This window comes from Gavialis gangeticus, unplaced genomic scaffold (genome assembly GCF_001723915.1).
Source record: "Gavialis gangeticus isolate Ggan-Ray unplaced genomic scaffold, GavGan_comp1, whole genome shotgun sequence".
Lineage (NCBI taxonomy): Eukaryota > Metazoa > Chordata > Crocodylia > Gavialidae > Gavialis > Gavialis gangeticus.
Window position 1 is genome coordinate 13,757,371 of NW_017729014.1, and position 19,816 is coordinate 13,777,186.

Sequence of the window (19,816 nt, forward strand, 5' to 3'; positions counted from 1 at the left end):
TGGTGAACAAGATCTAAGTTAATCCTATCTCCAAGGTACACTCAGCTTAGATCAGGTTGGGCATTTTAGACTGATCTAACTGTCCCAAATCTTACAAGCTACTCCCGGTGCTGCTTTCACTGGCATTTGCCAGTGCTGGGAACTGAGCAAATAGGGTTATGAGGAGTAGGGAGGGTAGGGCAGGCCCATCTTTGCTCCAAAAAGTGATTTGAACTCGGGGCCTCACCCCCTGCAAGCAAATAGCAAACCCCATGGTGGTCGAGGCTTTTGCTCAGCTGGAGCTGGTTGAACCTCAGCTCGTAGCCACTTGGCTAGGGGCTGGGTGGGTGGGTTGTCCCCCCAAGCAAACAAACCATGCTTTGGCCACTGTGCAGTCAGGAAGGGAAGATCCAAGTGGCTGGGAAAAGCAGGGCTGCTGTTGAGTTGCTTGGTATTGTGGTGGCTTGTGTGCTTGGCTGGGAAATGGGAGCTGTGTGCTCCCATCCCCACCTTGGCTGGCGGCGTCCCCTTGCAGTAAGGCCAACTGGATGCCTTGCAGGCTCTGGGAGTGGGGTAGCTCCTGCCTCTTGAAGTGTCGTTACTGGGAAGCTGCCCTGCTGGGCTGCAAGAGGCCAGGGAGAAAATCCTCCTCTGCGAGTGGGCGCAGTCACCAGGGACCCACGCCAGGCTGCAGCCCCAGAGCTTTCACAGCTGAGGAGCAACCCAAGCCACCAAGTCACAGGTGGCTGTTTGAGGAGGAGCGCTGCAGCCATCGCCCCTGTATAAGCTAAATGAGCCAGCAGCCCAGGTCAGTGCACTTCTCTGTGGGCTGGGAGAGCCAGGGTCGGTGCTACTGCCAGTCTGCTTGCTTGCGGAGTGGGTGCCCAACCACCGAGGCAAATGGGCTCTCAGGACAGAGCTGTCTCAAACCCTCCCCTCGAAGCTGCTGCACTGCGCAGGCACTAAAGAGCTGTTGGACTCCAGGGACGAGAGCCCACCTTTGTGCAGCAGTCTGGATGGGAGAGCACCCACCGATGACCCGGGAAGGCACATGTGCTTGTCTTCATGTGCCTGCAGGCTTCACCCCCACGTCCCCTCATCTTCCAGGAGAGCAGCCTGACCAAGTGCTGTGCTGGAGCATGGGTGACTATTGCTCATTTTCTGTGGCTGTTGTTTCACTGGGGGGAAAACCCCGAGATGGAGGGAACCTGATTCTCTGCGTGAGTGGCTCCTGCTCCAAAGAGCATTTCTGGACTTTGTGAGTGAATTGCATACTAACACTGAGCTGGGGATTTGACCCCTGCAGCCTATGTGCCGCACAAATGTGCCAGCCTGTCGACTGAGGGCCTCCTTGCCGTGGCATAGCTCGGAGACCACCTGTGGGATTGGAGTCTGCAGGAAATGTGACGGCCACTGCTTTCCGTCCAGCACACCCAGTGCTTGGAGCCCTTTGCCTGGGCATCTTTGCAAGCACTGTACAGTCCAAGCAGCGTTTAAGCTTAGGTGACCATTGGTCCACAGTGCCCAGAGCACAGTTAAACGTTGCCGTCCCTCTCAACGGCCTCAGCGCCAGCTTTTGGGCTGCAGCAGCAGGCATGATTAGCAGCTGTCAATTCCAAGGCTGGTATGAGCCACTGAACGATTGATTAATTGAGTCTGCTGGCCTGGAGAATGGCACGGTAATTGCTCTTTAACGAGGCATAACAAGGTGCGAGCAGCTGCGCGCAGGCTGCGTCTGCACCAACTGGCCCTTAATGCGGTTTAAGCGGCGCTCCCCCTCAATACCGGTGGCAGACAGCAAATGACTTGTGCTGCTGGTTGTGCGGTGAGGGGGTGCCTGTGTCAGCCTAGGGCATTTTAAGTGACTTTGACTGTACTGCAAAGGGCTCACCCTCCTCTTTGAAGCAAGCATCTGCTGTCACGTCCTAGTCTTGCTTCACAGCACCAGGGGCCACATTCACACTGCCTGGCTGCCTCTCCCTGGGTACCGCTGAGTGGTAGGGGTGGGCACAAGATGTATGATATATCTTGGTTTTGGTGCCTTGCCAGAATCCAACAGCAGCATCTCCCGGGTCCCCCGGGAGAGCTCCCTGCCTCCTCCACCCCTTTCTTACCTCGGTCAGCTCACGGGGAAGTAGGGATCTGCCCTATGGCTTCTGGAGTGGCAAGGCTGGGCTGAGAAGTGCTGAAGGGATGGTCTGAGGAAAGGCCCTTAAGGATCAAAGCCCCCCCCCCCCCCAATAATATGACGTATTAAAGGATAAGGACGGGCTCTGATAATGAGGTGCATGGCTGCAGGGAAGGCCTGCCTATTTTGCCTGCTCCTCGTCGGGCTCAGCCTCCCCCAGCACCAACCATCTCCGTACCCCAAGTCTGGAGGCACCTGGGCTTCACGCGAGCCAGCGCCTCTCGGTCAGGCTGCGTACGTGGGAGGCAGGGAGGCCTGGCCGTGGAAGAGTTAAAAGCTACTTGATTTCCTAAATTGCTTCTTATAAAACGAACAGCACGTCTGCCAGGCTTGTCTCCCCATGATTACAGCTAATTACGATCGAACGGACACCTCCTAGCCCCCGTCATGCTGCTTTAATTGTCCGTTATTCATCTGCGGGCTGTCCAGGGTGGCAAAGCACTTGGCAGCCCAGTGACCGAGGCCTCAGCTAATTGTGAGGCCTCGGGGATTAGGGCAGGTGATTACACACTTCATGGTGTAATTACATAAGCATCGCTTGGCTGCTGCCCCAGCTCTGAGCCGAAGGTCACGCGCTGCGTTACCTGAGATTAATTGGAGCTGCCACTGAAGTGCGAGGCGCTGGCGGAGCGGTGATACGATTAGCATTAACATTTCAACAGCGACGGATCGATCTGTGGCTCTCCTCCAGACACAGCGAGCTGCGCAATTAGTTTAGAGGAGAGCTAGGGGAGGAAGGAGGAGGAAAGGAGAGACAGGCAGAAAGGGGCTGCAGAGCCGGAGAACAGAGACAGACAGACAGCGTGGGGGAGGCAGCGACGGTCAGACGGGCACGGGCACGGAGGCTCATTAGGTGGGAATTTCAGTCGATGCGGTGTCATGGGTCTGTTTGCGTGTGCATTGTAGCAGTGTTTGCACTGACTGGTACCCAGAGCGGGGAGCAAGCCAAGCAGAGGAGAGGGGGCCTTTTCCTTGGCAGCGTGTTGGAAATCTTGAGGGGGGGAGTTGCACAAAGATCCCAAAAGATTATCATCAGCTGCATTGGAGTGATCTGGAGTGAGAGCTCATCCCCTGCTGTACTGGGTGGGGGCGGTTTGGGGGGCTGCCCAGGGCAAGAAAGCCCCTTCCCCCACCCTTATGCACATGCACACACCCCTCTCTCGCATGCTCCCTGCTCCCCCAAGCCCTTCCTGAAGCACTTTTTATAGGAAGATGTTGTAAAATGAAAATAAACGGCACAGCGCTTGGCGTCGCCTCTAGATGCTCCGGTGAAGGTAATAATGTTATAAGTGGCCATCAAAGGGAATTAAGAGATGTGCAGCCGGAAAGCTGAGATTTGCTTGCAGGCTCCCAGGGCCGATTTGACTAATGGAAGAGACCTTGGCTTCTCTCTGCTTCCTGTCTCTTCTCTTCCCTCCTCTGCAGGCAGTGTGTACCTACCGGCTTCCCCAGTGTGCACCCCACCTTTCGTGCCCCTTTTGCCTCCCTTGCACCCCAGCTAGCATTAGCTGGAGTCAGGAGCAGAGCTGGTGCCTTTCCAGATGTCAGACCCTTGCTACAGCCCCACTGAGACCTCTCCCCACTGACCCCCAGCTCTGCCATCCCACTGCAGCATTGACCTGCCTTGCTCTCTTGTCTCCAGGCAGGAGACAGCCCCGCCAGGGCCGTGGTCTGGCCTGGCTGCTATGGGATTGCCCAGGTCTGCATTGAGAAGCCGCCCTCTCGCCCGCCCTCCCGACTATGACGTGGCTTTTCACTCTTCACGCAGGCAAGGTTTAAACCTGGGCTTGCTGAGGTGGAAAGGCAGGTCCTAGCCAGCAATGGCCTGTGCCCCTCTTCCCCACCCTGGACGGCCAGGGGCCCAGTGCATGTTCCAGCTAAAGGGCCGGTCAGGAGCGGGTACTGGGGTGGGGAGCAGGGCTCTGGCTTGTCTACTGGGGACAGTTTTCTATCTTTACTGCATCTTGCCCCTGTCTTTGCTGGCAAGACTTGTTAAAGACAAAGGACTAAATCCAACCAAGGCAGCTACAAAGGCAACAAGCCTCCGGGCTCCCCATGCATGATCCAGGGCCCTGCTATAACAAGTGGTGAGATGGGGCTCTTTCAAGCTGCCCAGAGCCACGGCCCCATCCCAGGAGTGGTGGAGCGTCTCTGGCAGGGGCCAGAGGTGCTTGGGCCATTGTGCGGGGGTCAGGTTCTGCAAGGGCACGCAGTTCTGGGTGGCGGGATTGGGAGGGTGGTCACGGTGTGTCCCTCATGAGAGCCAGCCCAAGGGGACCCAGGAGGCCACCCCTGCTTGGTCCCTGGCACAGCTAGCTTGGGCCTGCTCCTTGGCATTTCTGGCTGGTGGACCTCTGCCGGAGCACCTGTGGCCATGGAGGAGAGCCCAGGTGTGGCCTGAGCAGAGGCTCTTGGGTCTGGTCTGCTCCATTCAATAAAGTCCTTGGGGATCCACAGGCCACTGAGGGAAACCACGGCCTCCCCACAAGGTGCTCAGTCCTGCTCGGGCCCTGACAGGTGAGGGGAGCAGTTCATAGTTTCATAGTTTCTAGGGTCGGAAGGGACCTGAGCAGATCATCTAGTCCGACCCCCTGCCATGGCAGGAAAGAGTACTGGGGTCAAACGACCCCAGCAAGGTGGTCATCCAACCTCCTCTTATGTTATGGGAGGGGAGCGCCTGCCGAGTGGGCAGTGCCTTCCCAAGCCAGGCTCACACCGCACGCAGCGCCAGAGAAGTCTAACAGAGAATGTCTCTTCCCGTTCCCTAGGGAGATGTCTCACCCGCCGCCTCTGCTGTCCCCCCAGAACGCACCCCACATCGCCCTGGGGCCTCACTTGAGACCCCCCTTCCTGGGGGTGCCTTCAGCTCTGTGCCAGACACCAGGTGAGTGCCTGGGTGATGGTGTGCACAGCTGTGGAAAGAGGCTGGGGGGGGGGGGTCTGGCCTCAGAGGTGGACACTGGTCTAGTGGTTTTTACTCCTGCTTTCATTTGGTTTCCACTTCGCCAGGTTTTAGCAGCACCCCAGCAGGGTGCCTTGGCAGGTTGTTCTGGCTGGCAGGGGGTCCCAGCCAGCCTCACTGGCCCTGTTCCCCCAGGGACAATGCAGGCCCTTGGGCGAGGACTCCTGCAGCTCAGCCTGGGGCACCTTCTGCTATTGGCCCTTCCCAGGTGGTGCATGGGAGCAGTGCGGGGCAGCTTACCCCACGTCTCCTCGCTGCATAGGAGGAGATTCTCTGCTGCTGGGTCCCGATAGGATGCACGTACTGCACCTCCAGCACTGCTGGCCTAGTCAGAGGGGAGTGGGCAGGGTCAGGCCCCTGCTTCCTGCCGTGTGTCTTGCAGCCAGGTATGCTCCAGGCGAGGAAGCCAGTTTGGGCAGTGGGGTCAAGTTGGCCCAGCCAGGCTGCTCCCTGAGTTTGTGTTCCCCAGAACAGATGTGGGCAATAACAACCCTGTGCAATTTCCCCAGGTTACGGGTTCCTGCAGCCAGCCCAAGCGGAGATGTTTGCACGGCAGCAGGAGATGCTGCGGAAGCAGAACCTCGCCAGGTAAGGAGCACGGCCCCGCCAGGTTCTTGTACTGGGCACTGTCCGTATGTGGCGATCCCAGCACCTGGGTCTGTCAGCTGGGGCAAAAGGTTTTGCAGCCCACTACTAGCTCTCCTGCTGCTGGGATCCAGGCTTGGCAGTGGGCTGTAAGGTATTGGGGCTTCCTCCCTCATGCTGTGAGGAGGAAGTAGAGCAGTCTCTGACTGAGACTGCAGTCTCATTCCCCCTGCTCTCCCCTCCCCAACCCAGGCTGGAGATGTCAGCGGAGATCATACGACAGAAGGAGCTGGAGAACCTCCACCGGCAGCGGCTGCTGGCGGGTGACCCATTGAGCCTGCACCCGGCCCTGCCCCCGGACCACCCGGCCCTGAGGAACATGCACGACATCCCCGAGGGGCACCCGCTGCGGGAGGAACTGTCGCGGCGCAATGCCATGCTGGTGCTGCGGCACAACAACACGCCCCTGCTGTCCCTCAACCACGGTGTGCCCAGCAGTGCCACCCCGCCCAAGGAGCACACCCGCCGGGGCAACCGCAAGTCAGCCCATCACCGGGCAGAGCCGCAGGGCCTAAGCGAGGCCAAGGAGCTGGCCGAGCCCCGGGTGCGGGATGGTGCCCCTGACTGTAACGACGAGGAGATGAAGGACTCGGAGAGTGACGCTGAGGTGAGCGACGAGAAGCCAGAGAGCCTGAAAGCCGAGAGCAGCAGCTCGGCCAGCGAACTCAAGGAATGCAAAGAGATGGGCAAGGTCTGCGAGGGGGCCAAGGAGCTCAGTGACGTGGCCGCCGGCCAGAATGCCCCTGGCAGCTCCTCCAGTGCAGAGTCGCCCAGCCACCTGCTTGGCCCCGGCATCAATAAAAATGAGGTGAAATACCTCCCACCCGCCTCCATTCCACCGCCCCAGCCGCTGCCCTTTGGATTCCCGTACACCATGAACCCCTATTTCCATGCAGGTAGGTGAGAGCCTTGTAAGCACTGTCCAGGGCCTGAATGGGGAGCGGCGGGCTTAGCAGAGTAAGGGGCATTGATTTTTCTGCTGTATGTTAGGAACGGGGCATCACTTCTGCTCTGTTCTGTTCTTTGCTATTCCCCATCTTCATGGATCATCCATCCCAGAGAGATCTGAATATCTGGAGAGGAAAACCTCCAGTGCTGTAACAGGCCTGGCCTAAGAGTACATAAGTCTTCCAGGGTGAGATGGCTACATATAGCCACAGATGGTCCTGGACCAGGTTTTCTCCTTGCAGAGATATAAGGAAGCTGCAGTCAAATATGATACACACTGGCCTAGAAAGCTGAGGATCTCTGCAGCAGACTGTAACTTCACGTGCAGACAATTTCTGCCCGTTAGGTACATGCGTGCATTGGGTGGGAGTTGTGTGGTCAGTAGCTGATGCTAAAACAAACTTATGGGTTGACCATAGAGATCTTGGCAAAAGGTGCAATATGGTGGTAGGAAGGAAAAAAAGGAATCTATGCTGTGATGTAGGCAGAGGCGTAGTGTCCTCACTGACCGGGAGAGAGTTGTTTGCTCTGAGCTGATTGGATCTTCTGTTGCAGCCTTGGTTCAAGACAGACATTGATAAATTGTAAGGGGCTCTGGGGAAGGGCAAGAAAGATGATTAAGGGCTTGGAGGGATTGACCTATGAAGGGAAAGGCTAGAAGAATTAAATATGTATCGCTCGGCTGAAAGACAGCTGGGCCTTGGGAGAGCTGCAAACCGGTAGCCTCCTGCTTACATTTGATGGAGGGGTGAGAACTGCTGCGGGGATTGGCTTGGGGTGTTGGGAAGAAGTAGCCAAATACATCAGGATAGAGATGAGGAAGGAAAAGGGTTTTACACAGAGCAGATAGGCCGTCGGTCTGACTGGTATCACTCTGAATCGGGGACAGCCCATTGTGGGAATGGACAGAGCTTGCTTTGCAGGCATTGGGGGCAGAGCAGGGTTTCAGCCCAGGGTTTCCCCAAGATCTTCTCCATCTCTCCAGCCTCTGGTTCTCCCTGGCTTCATGAGAAGGGAATGGAGAAGTACAGCTGCAGCCACCTCCTTCCTACTCCAGTTCTGGCTGGCAGGTGACCCTACCAGAGCACGTGTCGACCACTGCCAGGGGTCTGAGTTTCAGGAAGTCCCTTGAACTGTGACTTTCACATCCGCTAAAGCCTCCTGACCTCGAAAGTCATATGCTGTCACCCGCCCTTGCATTTCCATAGCAGCTCTCACCCCCCATCAGAAACATCTGATGTGTGTGAACTTTTCAGCTTCAACCAGGGAGCTCAGATGCGTGGAGGCTGCTGATTGACTCCAGTGGCCAGCAGCAGAGCATGTCAGGGCCAAGTGGGGGGCATGTGTGTGAAGGGGGTTACCAATACCAGGTCATCCATCTCGTGCAGAGGTAGGGGAGATGGCTGTCTGTCCTCTGTCAGGAATGAATCCATGGCCTAAGCTCCATGACCTGGGCTTCATGACCTAGCTGTGCCAATAGCCCCAGGTACGGCCCTGATTACTGCTGTGCTCCAAGCTGATCCAAGATCTAGCAGGAGGAACCTCAGCAGGTCGCATCTAGTCCAACCCCCTGCTCAAAGCAGGACCAGCCCCAACTAGGTCATCCCAGCCAAGGCTTTGTCTAGCTGGGTCTTAAAAACTTCCAAGGTTGGAGATTTCACCACCTCTCTGGGTAACCTGTTCCCAGGGCTGTCCCTTGGGGGGGGCGGTGAATTGGGGCGACTGCTTTGCATCCGGCTGCTCCCCTCCACCCCTGCCGTATCTGCCACCAGCTTCCTCATGTCGGGGGGCAGGGCCTGATTTGCCTTGGGCCCTGCACCCTGCTCAGGTTGTCTCTGCCTGTTCCAGTGCTTTCCTACCATCCTCGTGAGAGGTTTTTCCTAATATCCAACCTACACTTCCCTTGCTGCAACTTGAGCCCATTGCTCCTTGTCCTGTCATCTGCCACCACCGAGAACGGTCCAGCTCCATCCTCTCTGGCAGGTAGTTGAAGGCTGCTATTAAATCCCCCCTCAATCTTCTCTTCTCCAGGCTAACCTTGCAAAAACCAAGGTTGGAAGAGGCAGTGAGTGGCACTTCCCTGAGGGAGTAGGTAGGGAGGGTCTGAACAGCACTCCCTTGCTGGCACAGTGCGTGGAGAGGCACAAACCACCGATGAGCACAGCCTACACGAGCGGGCAGTGTGCCATTCAGGGCTGATGGCATCCGGGCACACCCTGGCACCCAGGAGGCTATTCTGGTAGCAGAGCCAGTGCAGCAGCCCTGCTAGCTTAACCCCAAACCAAAGAGCGCTGTGCCCAGCAGTCCTTTACCTGAGAAGGTAGCCGACAGCCAGACACCAGGCCCTGCGGTTGGGGAGGTAGTTGGTCTATAAGTCTTTACTTTGGGCGAAGGAGTCTGTGACTGCATGCCCAGAGCCACCTTGTAGCCTGGAAGCAAGAAGCCATGCTTCTCCCACGTCCCCTCCAGCCACTGAAGAAGAGGAGCATCCAGTGCTGTGAACTGGCCTCTCCCGCTGCCTGCCCCTGGGTCACAGACAGGAGCCCTCCCCCTACCACCCGGGTCACACACTCAGTGCCATTCATGTGCCCTGTATGATTATGGCCTTGGATTGATAACATGGTAGGGTGTGTGGCCCCAGCTGTGATCAGAGCCACGTTTAATTGCCACTGGCATCCCCTGGGGCCTCGTTTCCCAGCCCCAATCCCATAGCTGCATTTCACTGCAAGGCGTCTTGCTCAGTCTGAGCCAGCTCTACGTTTAACAGTGCTGCTGTCTGCATCACCCCCGTGCCCGGAGCGCCCAGCTGAGCCCTTCTGTGCCGGGGGCTGTAAAGACTCTCGGTAGGCGTTCACAGAGGAGATGGGGAGGGGAAACTGCGGCGCAGAGCCCTGCCTGAGCCCACACACTGGGCCTGTGGGAGAGCCGAGGAGGTAAAATTCACCTCTCCCGAGCACCAGCCTGGCATCCTGACCACACTGCTTTGCATCCATGTGAAACCGTACGCTTCAGTGCAACTCAGGGTTGATTTGGCCGCCCCGAGTCTTCGTAGCACACACCCTGCCGCGGCTCCCGTGGGAGCTTGTGCCTGAGTACAGCCAGGCGGAGAGAAGCTCACGTGTCTCTGCTCTTCTGTAGCTTGCGTGGGCCAGGGCAGGACTGTCCCGCAGAGCTAACAAACAGCCGCAGGCGGGCAAGTGCGGTGCCAGACCTACGTGGGGTTGTGGCGGGGGGGAAGGAAACAGGACCACGCTGGCTACGAATGATTGACTGACTGTGATTGACTGACCGCAGTGCCTTGGCCAGCCCCACCGGGTTTCCAGAAAGGGGAGGGCCCCGCTCCTTCCTTGCAGGCAGAGCTGTTTTCTATCCCCGACAACAAAAATATCGACGAGGCTGCCAGAGCGTGGTCGATTCCCTGAGCTGCCTTATGGGAATCTGGAGGCTGCTCGATGACCTCATCTCCTCAAGGTTTCAGCAGCATCGCGGCTGCCCCCCCCTGCTCCCCCCCCCAACCCCGTCCTCTGGAAAAGGTGAAGGATGGAGTGTGCAGCAGGCTAAAATCCTGCTATCGATCGCGGGCTGGAGAGCAATTAGCACGCGCCTTCCAGCACTGGTGCCCCGGCCCTCTGCTCTGCGCTGTGTGGGGCAGGATGGGTGGTGGGTGGGAGCGATCACGAGGCTGACTAGCCCTATTTGCCTACTGGCGTCGGGGCCTGCTCTGAGCCATCGGCGATTCTGGCCGGCTCGGCTGTCTGGACAGAAAAGCAAGGCCAGGTTGGACATCTGGAGGCCGCGCGGGGTGAGGAGGTCCTGGGTCTCTTCTGTATCCCAGCGCCAACACAGCCCATGTGCGGTAATGCCACCGTGCCCAAAGCACTGTGCGTCAGGGAGGGGCAGAGACTGGGAGGGCATCTTTGTAACCCCCTCAGTGGGAGCAACTCCATTGCAATTAGTCCTTCCACTGCCCCAGCAATGTACCTCGCACAAGGTGGGGGAAGAGGCTGGTTGAATCCCAGTAGCGGATGCCAGTGGTGACGGCTTTATGCAGACAACTGTCTGCCAGCTGCTGGCCTGGGACGGTGATTTTTCACTCCCTGCCAGGCTGGGCCCCAGCTGGTGAAATGCTCCTCAATCCATTATCAGAGCCTTGCCCCTCCATTCATCAATGCCTGCGACAAGAGGAGCCTGGCTGGCTTTTCATCCTTGTGGTCCAGCAGGATCCAGCAACGTGCTGGTCACCAGCCGGGAGGAGGCTTCCCTTCTGCTCCCCGGTGTCCTGACTGCCGCGGCGGTGGGCTTGTACAGCCAGGCACCGCGATGGAGCAGGCTGGGGAGTGGGCGGGTGTGTGTTGGTAGTTGTGGGGGTGTTCATTGTGCTGTAGCCATTTATAATGGCTGGAGGGTGGACAGCAGGGACTGGCTGTAGCATGCTCGGCAGACACGATCATCTCTTCTGCCTTTCTACATAATGAGAGTTTTACTCAGCCAGTCTTTCGCAGAGCCTAGTTCCTGCTGACCTAGCCCGGGGGAGAGCAGAGTAGATGGCTTCTAGGTCCTGCAGTTCAGAGACACTGGCCCCCACAACTCTACGGGGCTGCTCAGAGCTGCTGACAGTCTGGCCCTCATTCAACTCCCATGGGCTTTGCCAAGGACTTAGTGGGGCAGTGGTCTGTCCCCCCGCCGCTCTATGCTTCGATGCTTTACAACAGAATTTCTCAACCCGTGGGTCGTGTCCCAAAGAGGGTCTCAAGAATATATGAAAGGCTCCTGAACAAACTTTAAAAATAGAGCAACAAACTTTAAAAATGCATTCTCCTTTAAAGGAGAAAAATGGGGGAAACTGGCTTTTCTGTTGCAGGCTGGCAGAGCTCCAGCCTGCGAGGGGCTGCTTGGGGGCCCCCCTGCTGCACACACTGCGGGGCTGGGGACTGGGAGTGAGGGGTACTGGGGTTGGACTGGCCACTGATGTTTGCAAATGGGTCCTGCTACAAAAAATGTTGAAAACCACTGATCTAGACCTTGGGAAGGTGTCTGAACTTCCCGGCATGCCGGGACTGACTTTTTCTTCCTGTAATGTTTCAATCCGTCGGTGTCCATGTTTCCCTGGTGTGGGTGGCGAGGGACGGCAAACTCCTGGAGATAGATATTTTGGCGATATTATATTTTTCTGTGTGTGGATATGTGGAAAATATTTCTAGTTCCCATAGAGCAAGGCCTGTCTTGCCCAGATGCTTGGAGACAACAGGCTCACTGTGTGGGTGGCTGTGTGCATCTTTCGCCCTGCTTTACGGAGGAGCGGAAAAAAAAATAGGCAGGGAACAGATGAAGGCAAAATAGGCTGGTTTTCCTCCCAGACGGGGCTTCCCTATGTGCTGCCTACAGGCAAAGTGCATTGACTTCCAACTCTTCCCCAGAAGCACATGCATCCCTGCAGCAGGCGGGAGAGGCGGAGGGGTTCCCCATGCTTTCACCTGGCCCCTTGAGCACCCTCTTACCTGCACCCTCCCCACCCCACATCCTGGCAGGTGTGGGTGCCAGGCAGGTACCAACCAGCTGCTTGATGCAGATGCAGGCAGTGCCAGAGGTTGGGGCCGGCTGTCCTCTGGCACTGCCTGCACCTCCACGGAGCCGGGCTCAGCGCCCGAGCGCTGCACGGCTGCAGGCTTTGGCTCGCTTTCGGAATAAGGAAGTACCTAATTTTAAAGCCGTTGGCTGTTACAGGGCCGATCCCCTCAGAGACGCTTGCTCTGGCTGCAGATGGAGGCGTCTCACCCGCGCGCCGACTGTGCCTGGAATAATTGAGTTCGGTTTCACTTCCTCTATTTACCAAGCCGCAGCCGTGCTTCTAAACAGGCCGGGGAGGAGGGGTGCGGCGGGGAAATCAGCCACCCCAGCGTTTCGCCCGCTGCAGTGTAAACAGCTGGGAGTTTGGTTTCGCGGGCAGGGAACGAAAGCCATCATGTAAGCAAAGGGGTGAGACTGTCTGTCTGTGCCTGTCTGCAAGCTGGGAGGGACGGACAAAGGCATCTCCTGATGTCCTAGCCTTCTTCTGACCACCCCAGCCCTAGTGGGGAGCTACTCCTCTGCAGTCGTAAAACTGCAGGGAAGCTCAGGTGCTTGCAAGCTGGGTGGGGGAGTGGGGGGAGTGCAGAAAGGAGTGCCAAAGCCTCAAGAAAGGGTGGGAAGAGCTTGGCGGGAGGGTTCGACACCTGCCTTCTCTGGAGCATCCACTGGGACTGCCAGGACTTGAGCCTGACCTTCTGGAGGGGCAGGAGCATATCCTGAGCCCCCGCCAGCTGGCTGCTGCTGCCGCCGAGATGGCTGCCCCCCAGGAAGGCGGGTTAGCATTGCAGGAACAGGGGGCAGGGGCTGGGGGTGGCAGTTGGGAAGTCAGGAAGGAAGTATAGCAGGAAGGATGTCACAGCACCTGCCTCCTAGTTCAGACGGTTGCTGCTGCAAGAGTACCCTGTTGGTATGCTTGCTTCCTGCACGCGTCCTTCCCCCTTCCTATAATGCTGGGCCGTCCACGTCACCAGCCTGCAGTTTATCCTGGTGGCCTGCGCCCTTCTGGCTACCCTTGCCCGCCTGCAGGGATGAGGCTGCTGTCACTGCCGAAGCTTGGCCGGTCCTGACCTCCTGGGCCACATGTGCATAGTCTTCCCTTCTTACGTGCCAAGGGCATCCCGCTGCCTGCTGTCCAGCCCGACAGGCTGAGGAGGGTAGGGGCTGCCGCGGGGGTCAGCGTAGCCTCGTGTCCTCTCCGGCAGCGGCCAGCAGCAGCCGTTTCAGAGCCTTCATAACAGATAATTAAGCAGCAATGTGCCTCTGAGGGATGCTCCTTCCAGTTAATGGTTGGTTCATGCCCTGAAGCACGAGAGTTTATGTCCCTTATAAATTTTTGCCCTACCCATTGCAGCCACGGATGGTCTGATGAGGCCCATAAAGGCCCAGTCCCTTGGAAGCCTCTCGAGGCTATGGCCGCATTGGTGTGAAGCGCTGGCGAAGTCTGTGAGTTAGCAAGGCCTGTGCAAAGCAGCATTTGCTATCCTGGGGCATAACACCCGCCCAGGTACACCGCAGGAGGCCTGTGTGTTAATCACAGAGCGGGGCTGGCCTGGCTAGCCTTCTTTTGAGCTATTCTCACCGCCCCCAGCATGAGTCCAGCTCCCCCCTGCGTGCAATTGCTTGCCATCCAGCAGTGGAGGGACAGGGAAGCCACAGCTGTCCATTTGCAGGATGGGCGCCAGCAGAGCCGGGAGCCCGAACTGGTGATGCATCTTGTCAGCTCAGCGCAGCAGCACGAACCACCCTCTCCCAGTGCCACCATGGCTCTTTTTGCGGGGGGGGGGGTAATCGCCTTCAGCAATGCCTGATCCCACAGAGGACTGGGGCAGCAGCGGGGGTTGTGTATGGCCATGCTGGGCAGACAGGTCAAAAGGGGACCTTTGTGGCCAAGACAACTTTAAAAACCAAGCAGCTGTTCGGCAGGAGCAGGACTTCTCCCCATGCTCCAGCCAAGCCGCGGGTGGCAGGGGGGGCTGCCGGGCTCCTTAGCAGGCATAGCACGTCGCTGGGAGAAGGGCCGGGGGAGAGAAACTTGCAGGGCAGCCAGAGTTTTTCCATTTTGTGGCCTGTGTGGAGAAACGCTCCTTCAGGGGAGATATTTCCTCCTTCCCCCCCCCACATTTCCCCCTCTCTCCCAAACCTTCCCCTTTCCTGTGTTTGCTGCAGCTGAAGAACATTAAACACATGAAACACATTAGCTGGGCTTTTTTTTCCCCTCCCCCTCAAAAAAGAAAACCAAAAAAACCCCACCCCAAGACCCCCTCTCCTCCTGAGTGAGGGACCTCCAGGAGACAGAGGCCTGCGCGCTGACCCTGCCCAGCGCCATAATTGACAGGTCATTAAAGATGGATGTGCGGCCAGAGACGGCTGTGCCGCTCGCAGGCTGGTGGTTGTCCGCGTGGGGTTTTTTAATGATTTATGTTTCCTTCTCCTCCTCCACCCCTCCCTCCCTGCTGCCCGAAACCTTCCAGGCACCATGGGAGGTCTGTTTTTGGACGGCGAGGAGAGCCCTGCGCTGGAAGACATCAGCAAATGGACGGTGGAGGATGTTTGCAGCTTTGTGGGCAGCTTGTCTGGCTGTGCTGAGTACACTCAGGTAAGGCCCATGCCGCCGGGGACGCACACAGCCAGGAGAGCTGGGGGGCGCTTATTCGGTGCCCCCTGCCATCAACCCCCACTTGACAGAAGTAGTGTTTCAGGGCCTTGCAGGTGCTGCAGCTGCTGGTTTTCCTCCCAGATGGGGCTTTCCCATGCGCTGCCTATAGACATCCCCGCGCACGGAGGGATAGGGGTGGGGAGAGCAATGCGGGGGGGGAGCTCTCCTGTCTGGCCGTGCACTGACATGCCTCTTGGCCTGCCGCGTACATGTGTGCGCGTGTGTGAGCGTGAGTGAGTGAGAAAGCCCGTCGTGTCCTGCGGCCGAGGGGGACACAATGCTGGCTTTGTGCAGGGTTGCCCGAGGGAGCCAAGCCTGTGGCCTGCTGTAATGAGGGCCTGTGTGCAGTTCTCTGGCGCCGCTGAGAAGGGCTTTTTATCCAAGCGCAGAGGGCTGGGAGCCCTGGGGCTGTGGCCAGGACGCAGCAGCGGGTTGGCCTGGAAGACGGTGGCACTTTAACGACCCTGCCCTGCATCTCCCCGACACGGAGGGCGATGCCAGGCAAAAGGTCACAGCAGCGGGGCATGCTCCCTGCCGTCTGCCAAGAGCGAGGCTCTGGCCAGGTCACGGTCAAAACACGTGCGATGGTTTCAGCTCCCCGGAGCTGGCTTGACTCTAGGGAGGGCTCCCAAGCCGGGGGGCAGGGAGGAGGCGCAGGGGCAGGGGAGGGAGCTCGCTGCACTCTATCAATCTCTGCCGTGCGCTCCCCCCCCTTTCCCTAAATCCCTTTGCAGCAGGAGCGACGCATCCATCACTGCTGCGGGGCTCATAAAGCAGCTCAGTGTGAGGCCGCGAAGTGGGACACAAAACCCAGCTCTGTCTCCGGCTCCGCTGGCTGCCCAGGGCCGTGATAAATGCCCCATTGAGCGCGCGCACCGACGGCAAACGTGGATTCCAGAGCTGTCTGGGACAGGCTTGCAAAGAGAGGCCAGTGTTTTGGCACGAGGGGAGAGGAGGCTGCTCCAGAGTCCACCCTCTCAGGGGCCTGCTCCCCACAGACAGGGAGCAAGGGGTTGAAAGGGAGCAGAACAGCTGGGAACAAGGGAAATCAGTGCAGCAGCCAGAGAGCGCTCAGCCCTGCAAGCTCGATATGGCAGGTCTGGGGAAACCCAGCTCCAAACCACTGACTCCCCAGCTCCAGTCAGCATCATGCCCCCCTGCAAAAGCAACCCAGCCTCTCACTGGTCAAGCCAACCCTCGCCGCTTGAAGCATGAAACTGCCCCAGCAAGTGACCCTTCCTGAACCACAGGCCACCCCAGTCAGCGGGGGCAAGCCAAGGCCTAGCCTGATTGTTGCTCCTGGGTTCACATTTCTGGCCTGGAGCAGGCGGCTCCTTTCAGTCCGTGCTGATTGCAATAGCGGGGGCCTGATGAAAGCGGCACGTTTTTCACAGAGCAAAAGCTCCTTAACCATGGTCCCCGAGGGGCCCGGGGAGGCTGGGAGCTGGGCTTTGTTGCTCATTATGGTGGCCCGGAGCCACCACCTCCCCACCAGCTCCCTGGGGCGGCTGGCTGATGTGCTTTCAATGCAAAGCCTGTCCTTCCTTGCCCCCTAACTGTGGTGCTAATCCCATCATGACACGCTTCATTAAAACCACCTGTAAGGCTGGTGCTTCCTCAGCATGAACAGCTGTGTGTGCGTGCGAGAGAGGGAGGATGCCGGAGTGAGTGTGCCTGACGGAGATGGGATGTTGGTGAGTGACAGCCAGTGTGCGAAGGGGTGAGAGGACAAGGGGGAGTCAGGGGGAGGGCCGGTTTGGTATGGGAGCAGGGCTAGAGGAGTAGTGGGTGATGTGGGGTGAGCATTATCTCTGGGGGGACAGGAGAGGGGTGGTTTGAAGAGCTCAGGGAAGATGATAGGTAACCAGAGGTCTGTTCCCCCCAGCCCTGTCTGTCCTACCACCATTGGCAGCACTGTGGCTGCTCTAGATTTGCATCTCAGAGCAACAACTGGTCAGGAGCTCAGTGGCACTGAGGGTAGCAAAACCCTGAACACGGACACCTTGCACAAGGATTGTCCCTTTCCATCTCCGCCCCCATCCCAGCTCATTCCCCGCCCAGTGCCCCCACAGCAGATGGGAAATCAATAGCTGATGGGAGACGCGGGATGTGCTTAGGAGCTCTGCAAACAAAGCGTCCTCGTATCACAGGACCTGCCTGGCAGGCTGGAGGGGCACCAGCTCAAGTGGGCTCAGAGGAGAAGGCTTTCCTGTGCTGCCTTGTTCTGTGCTCAGCAGGCTTCGCTGCGTGGAGGCTCTGGAGCCCTGCTGCAGCTCGGAGCTGCAGCGCCGTCTGTGCTCGCTCGCCTCCAAAACCACAGCTGCCAGGGAGGTCTGGCATCAGCCTGCGGAGAGCCCCCGCCAGGAACGCCAGCGGGAGCTTGGCGGAGCGCTGCGCACAAAGCAACACGCCTCAGCCCGGCGCGGGGAACGCCCTGGCAGACAGGCAGCTGCCCTGCTCCAGCCTCTGACAACGCGCGGCTTTGTCCCCACAGCGAGCAGCGGCCCCTGCATGGGCCCTGGGGGCTCCTAACATGCTCAGGGTAGGGCTTTGTGGGAGGGTCGCAGAGCGCGGGGAGCCGCTTGGATCCGGGCCACGTTGGCTGCAGAGGAAGGAAAGAAACGGGTCTATTAAGTTTCATGAGGTCAGAGAGCAGAAACACGTGCTGCTGCCAGGAGCGGCTGCACTAGCGGAGTCCTGCTATAAAAAGCAAGCTTGCAACGGCTCAGCTGCTCGGCTCCAGCAGTTGCAGCCGCTTTCCAGGGGACAGGTCTGGGGTGCAAGGTGTGTGGGGGGGTGGGGGAAACAGCCATGCAAACACCTGGCAAGCCCTGCTGTGCTGTGGTGAGCCAGCACAAGGGAGTAAGTGGCATGGAGATGGGGGCAGGTGTCAGCTGGCAAGTCTGGCTTAGCCCCCCCCCAGCCAGGTCACCCTAGATGCCAGTGGGTGAACTGCTGTGGAGCTGAAGGCAGAGCTCACTTGGGTGGCAAAGGCCCCACGGCTGCTGGAAGGCAGGTCCCCTGGCTGACAGGGTCGTCTGCCTGGGCACAAGGGACAGCAATGACTGCGCAGGGATCTTGTACGCACCCTGAGTGAAGCCGCAAGCATCAATCCAGCATTAAGGACGTAAGCCCTGGCAGGCAGACTAGGAGAATTGCACCCCCGCCTCACCCATGGGAAACAGCAGAGCTGGGAGGATGGAGGGGGTGGTTGGGCTGGGGCCTCAGTGCCCTGCTAACACTTCCCCATGCAGCACGGCCAAAGGGAAGCTGTGGTGTGGTCCCTTCGCACAGCAGGAGACAAACGCGAGCCAGGTCTTTTCTCTTGGGAGAGGGTCTAGTCCTCTGTGGGCTCCGGACTGGGCCGGTGTCAGACTTGTCACTCCTGTGCACGTTCCAGTTCTGCACGTGACAATGGCCCTTCAGCGGCTCCGACGCAGGGTAGCCAGTGTGCGCACAAGCCACATCACACTGTTAGTTGGCCATTGGCTGGCACGTGGATCTGATTAGTTTTTGCATCGTTACCGCTGCCCTGCTTTGGTGTAGGGCACGCTTAGTGCGGAGAACTCCACCCAGGGCAACACCAGGGGCCACCGCTATTTTCATTTCATTTCATTTAAAATGCCTGTTAACTCCGACCTAAAAGCAGGGCAGAGGACAAATGCCATCACAGCAGGGCCGAGTCAGTCCAGCGCACACACCGCTCAGCCTGCCCCGTCTGTCTGTCTGGGATTTTAGCTCTGTTCAGTGTCTGGTTTGGGTTTAAACAATCAGGCCTTAATAGACACCCGATGTGCGTTTCTGGACACCCGATGTGCGGACTGCAGAGGGAAATGCAGGCAATAAGGGCACTGCAGAGGGTCTGGGCTGGGGCCATGGGGGATGTGCTTGCTAGCAGGTTTCCTTTGATACCGGTGTGCAGGCAGCGGCGACAGTGCAGAGCTCCTAGATATGCCCGTCGGGGAGCGATGCATTCTGCCTCACGAGGTCAATAGATGGGATCATGGAAAATCAGTGCTGTTATGGTACATGTCCCTGCCAACGCATGCCATGCACAGACTGCTCTGCTGCCTGGTTTGCATGTACACGGGGGCCTGCATATGTAAATGTTTCCCCTGATGCAGCTGCAGTGTATCAGGCAGCCCATTGCTCCTCTGGGAGCACCCTGGAAAGCCTTGACTGGGGCAGCAATAGGCAGCGTCTGCATGTGGGAAGTCCCCTTCTGCCCAACCACCACACCACGGCAGCACCCGTGAGCATGGTTTTGTGGTTTCCTGCAGGTATTCCGAGAACAGGCCATCGATGGTGAGACGCTGCCTCTCCTGACCGAAGAGCACTTACTGAACAACATGGGGCTCAAACTGGGCCCAGCACTGAAGATCAGGTCACAGGTAAGGCAGCCTCTTAACCAGCGGCGGCTGCTGTGCTCTGGGCGCACGCAACCCAGGGAGAGGTCAGAACCAGAGGGTACGGGCTGAATACGTCACGGGGAAGGCATCACCCAGACTGACCCACACGTTGCTCCCTGACCCCGAGGCCTGCAGGCACCGATGCTGTTACGTGGCTGACCAAGGGAGTGCAGAGTTGGGCTCTGCTGTAGCAAAGCCATGTCCCCCTGCCACGGTATTGTAAAGCAGCTCAGCACGCCTCTCTCCTTTCCCCTCCCGGTTCCCCTGCCTCTGGCAGCCCCTCACTTGCCTTCACACTGAATGCAAATGGCAGTGGTGAAAAAGAAGCCAGTTTTACAAGCACTGCTAGCTCTTCCCTGGAATTAAGAGCCGCTCATCACCATTTTGGTCAATAGGTCTTAATTGTTCAACAACTAGGTAAACTGTCTAGTTAAAAAAAAAAAAAAAAAAAAAAAAAAAAA

The 19,816-nt window shown here is 58.2% G+C and overlaps 1 protein-coding gene across 1 annotated transcript in view; it reads left to right on the forward strand.

Moving 5' to 3' along the window:
* Positions 1-19,816, forward strand: part of SAMD11 (sterile alpha motif domain containing 11) — a 195,256-nt gene that overhangs the window by 172,091 nt on the left and 3,349 nt on the right. The window contains exons 8-12 of the mRNA XM_019511552.1: positions 4,804-5,051; positions 5,639-5,717; positions 5,967-6,670; positions 14,762-14,886; positions 19,227-19,337. Of these exons, the coding sequence (XP_019367097.1) occupies positions 4,804-5,051; positions 5,639-5,717; positions 5,967-6,670; positions 14,762-14,886; positions 19,227-19,337 (1,267 nt within the window). The remainder of the gene's footprint in view (positions 1-4,803; positions 5,052-5,638; positions 5,718-5,966; positions 6,671-14,761; positions 14,887-19,226; positions 19,338-19,816) is intronic.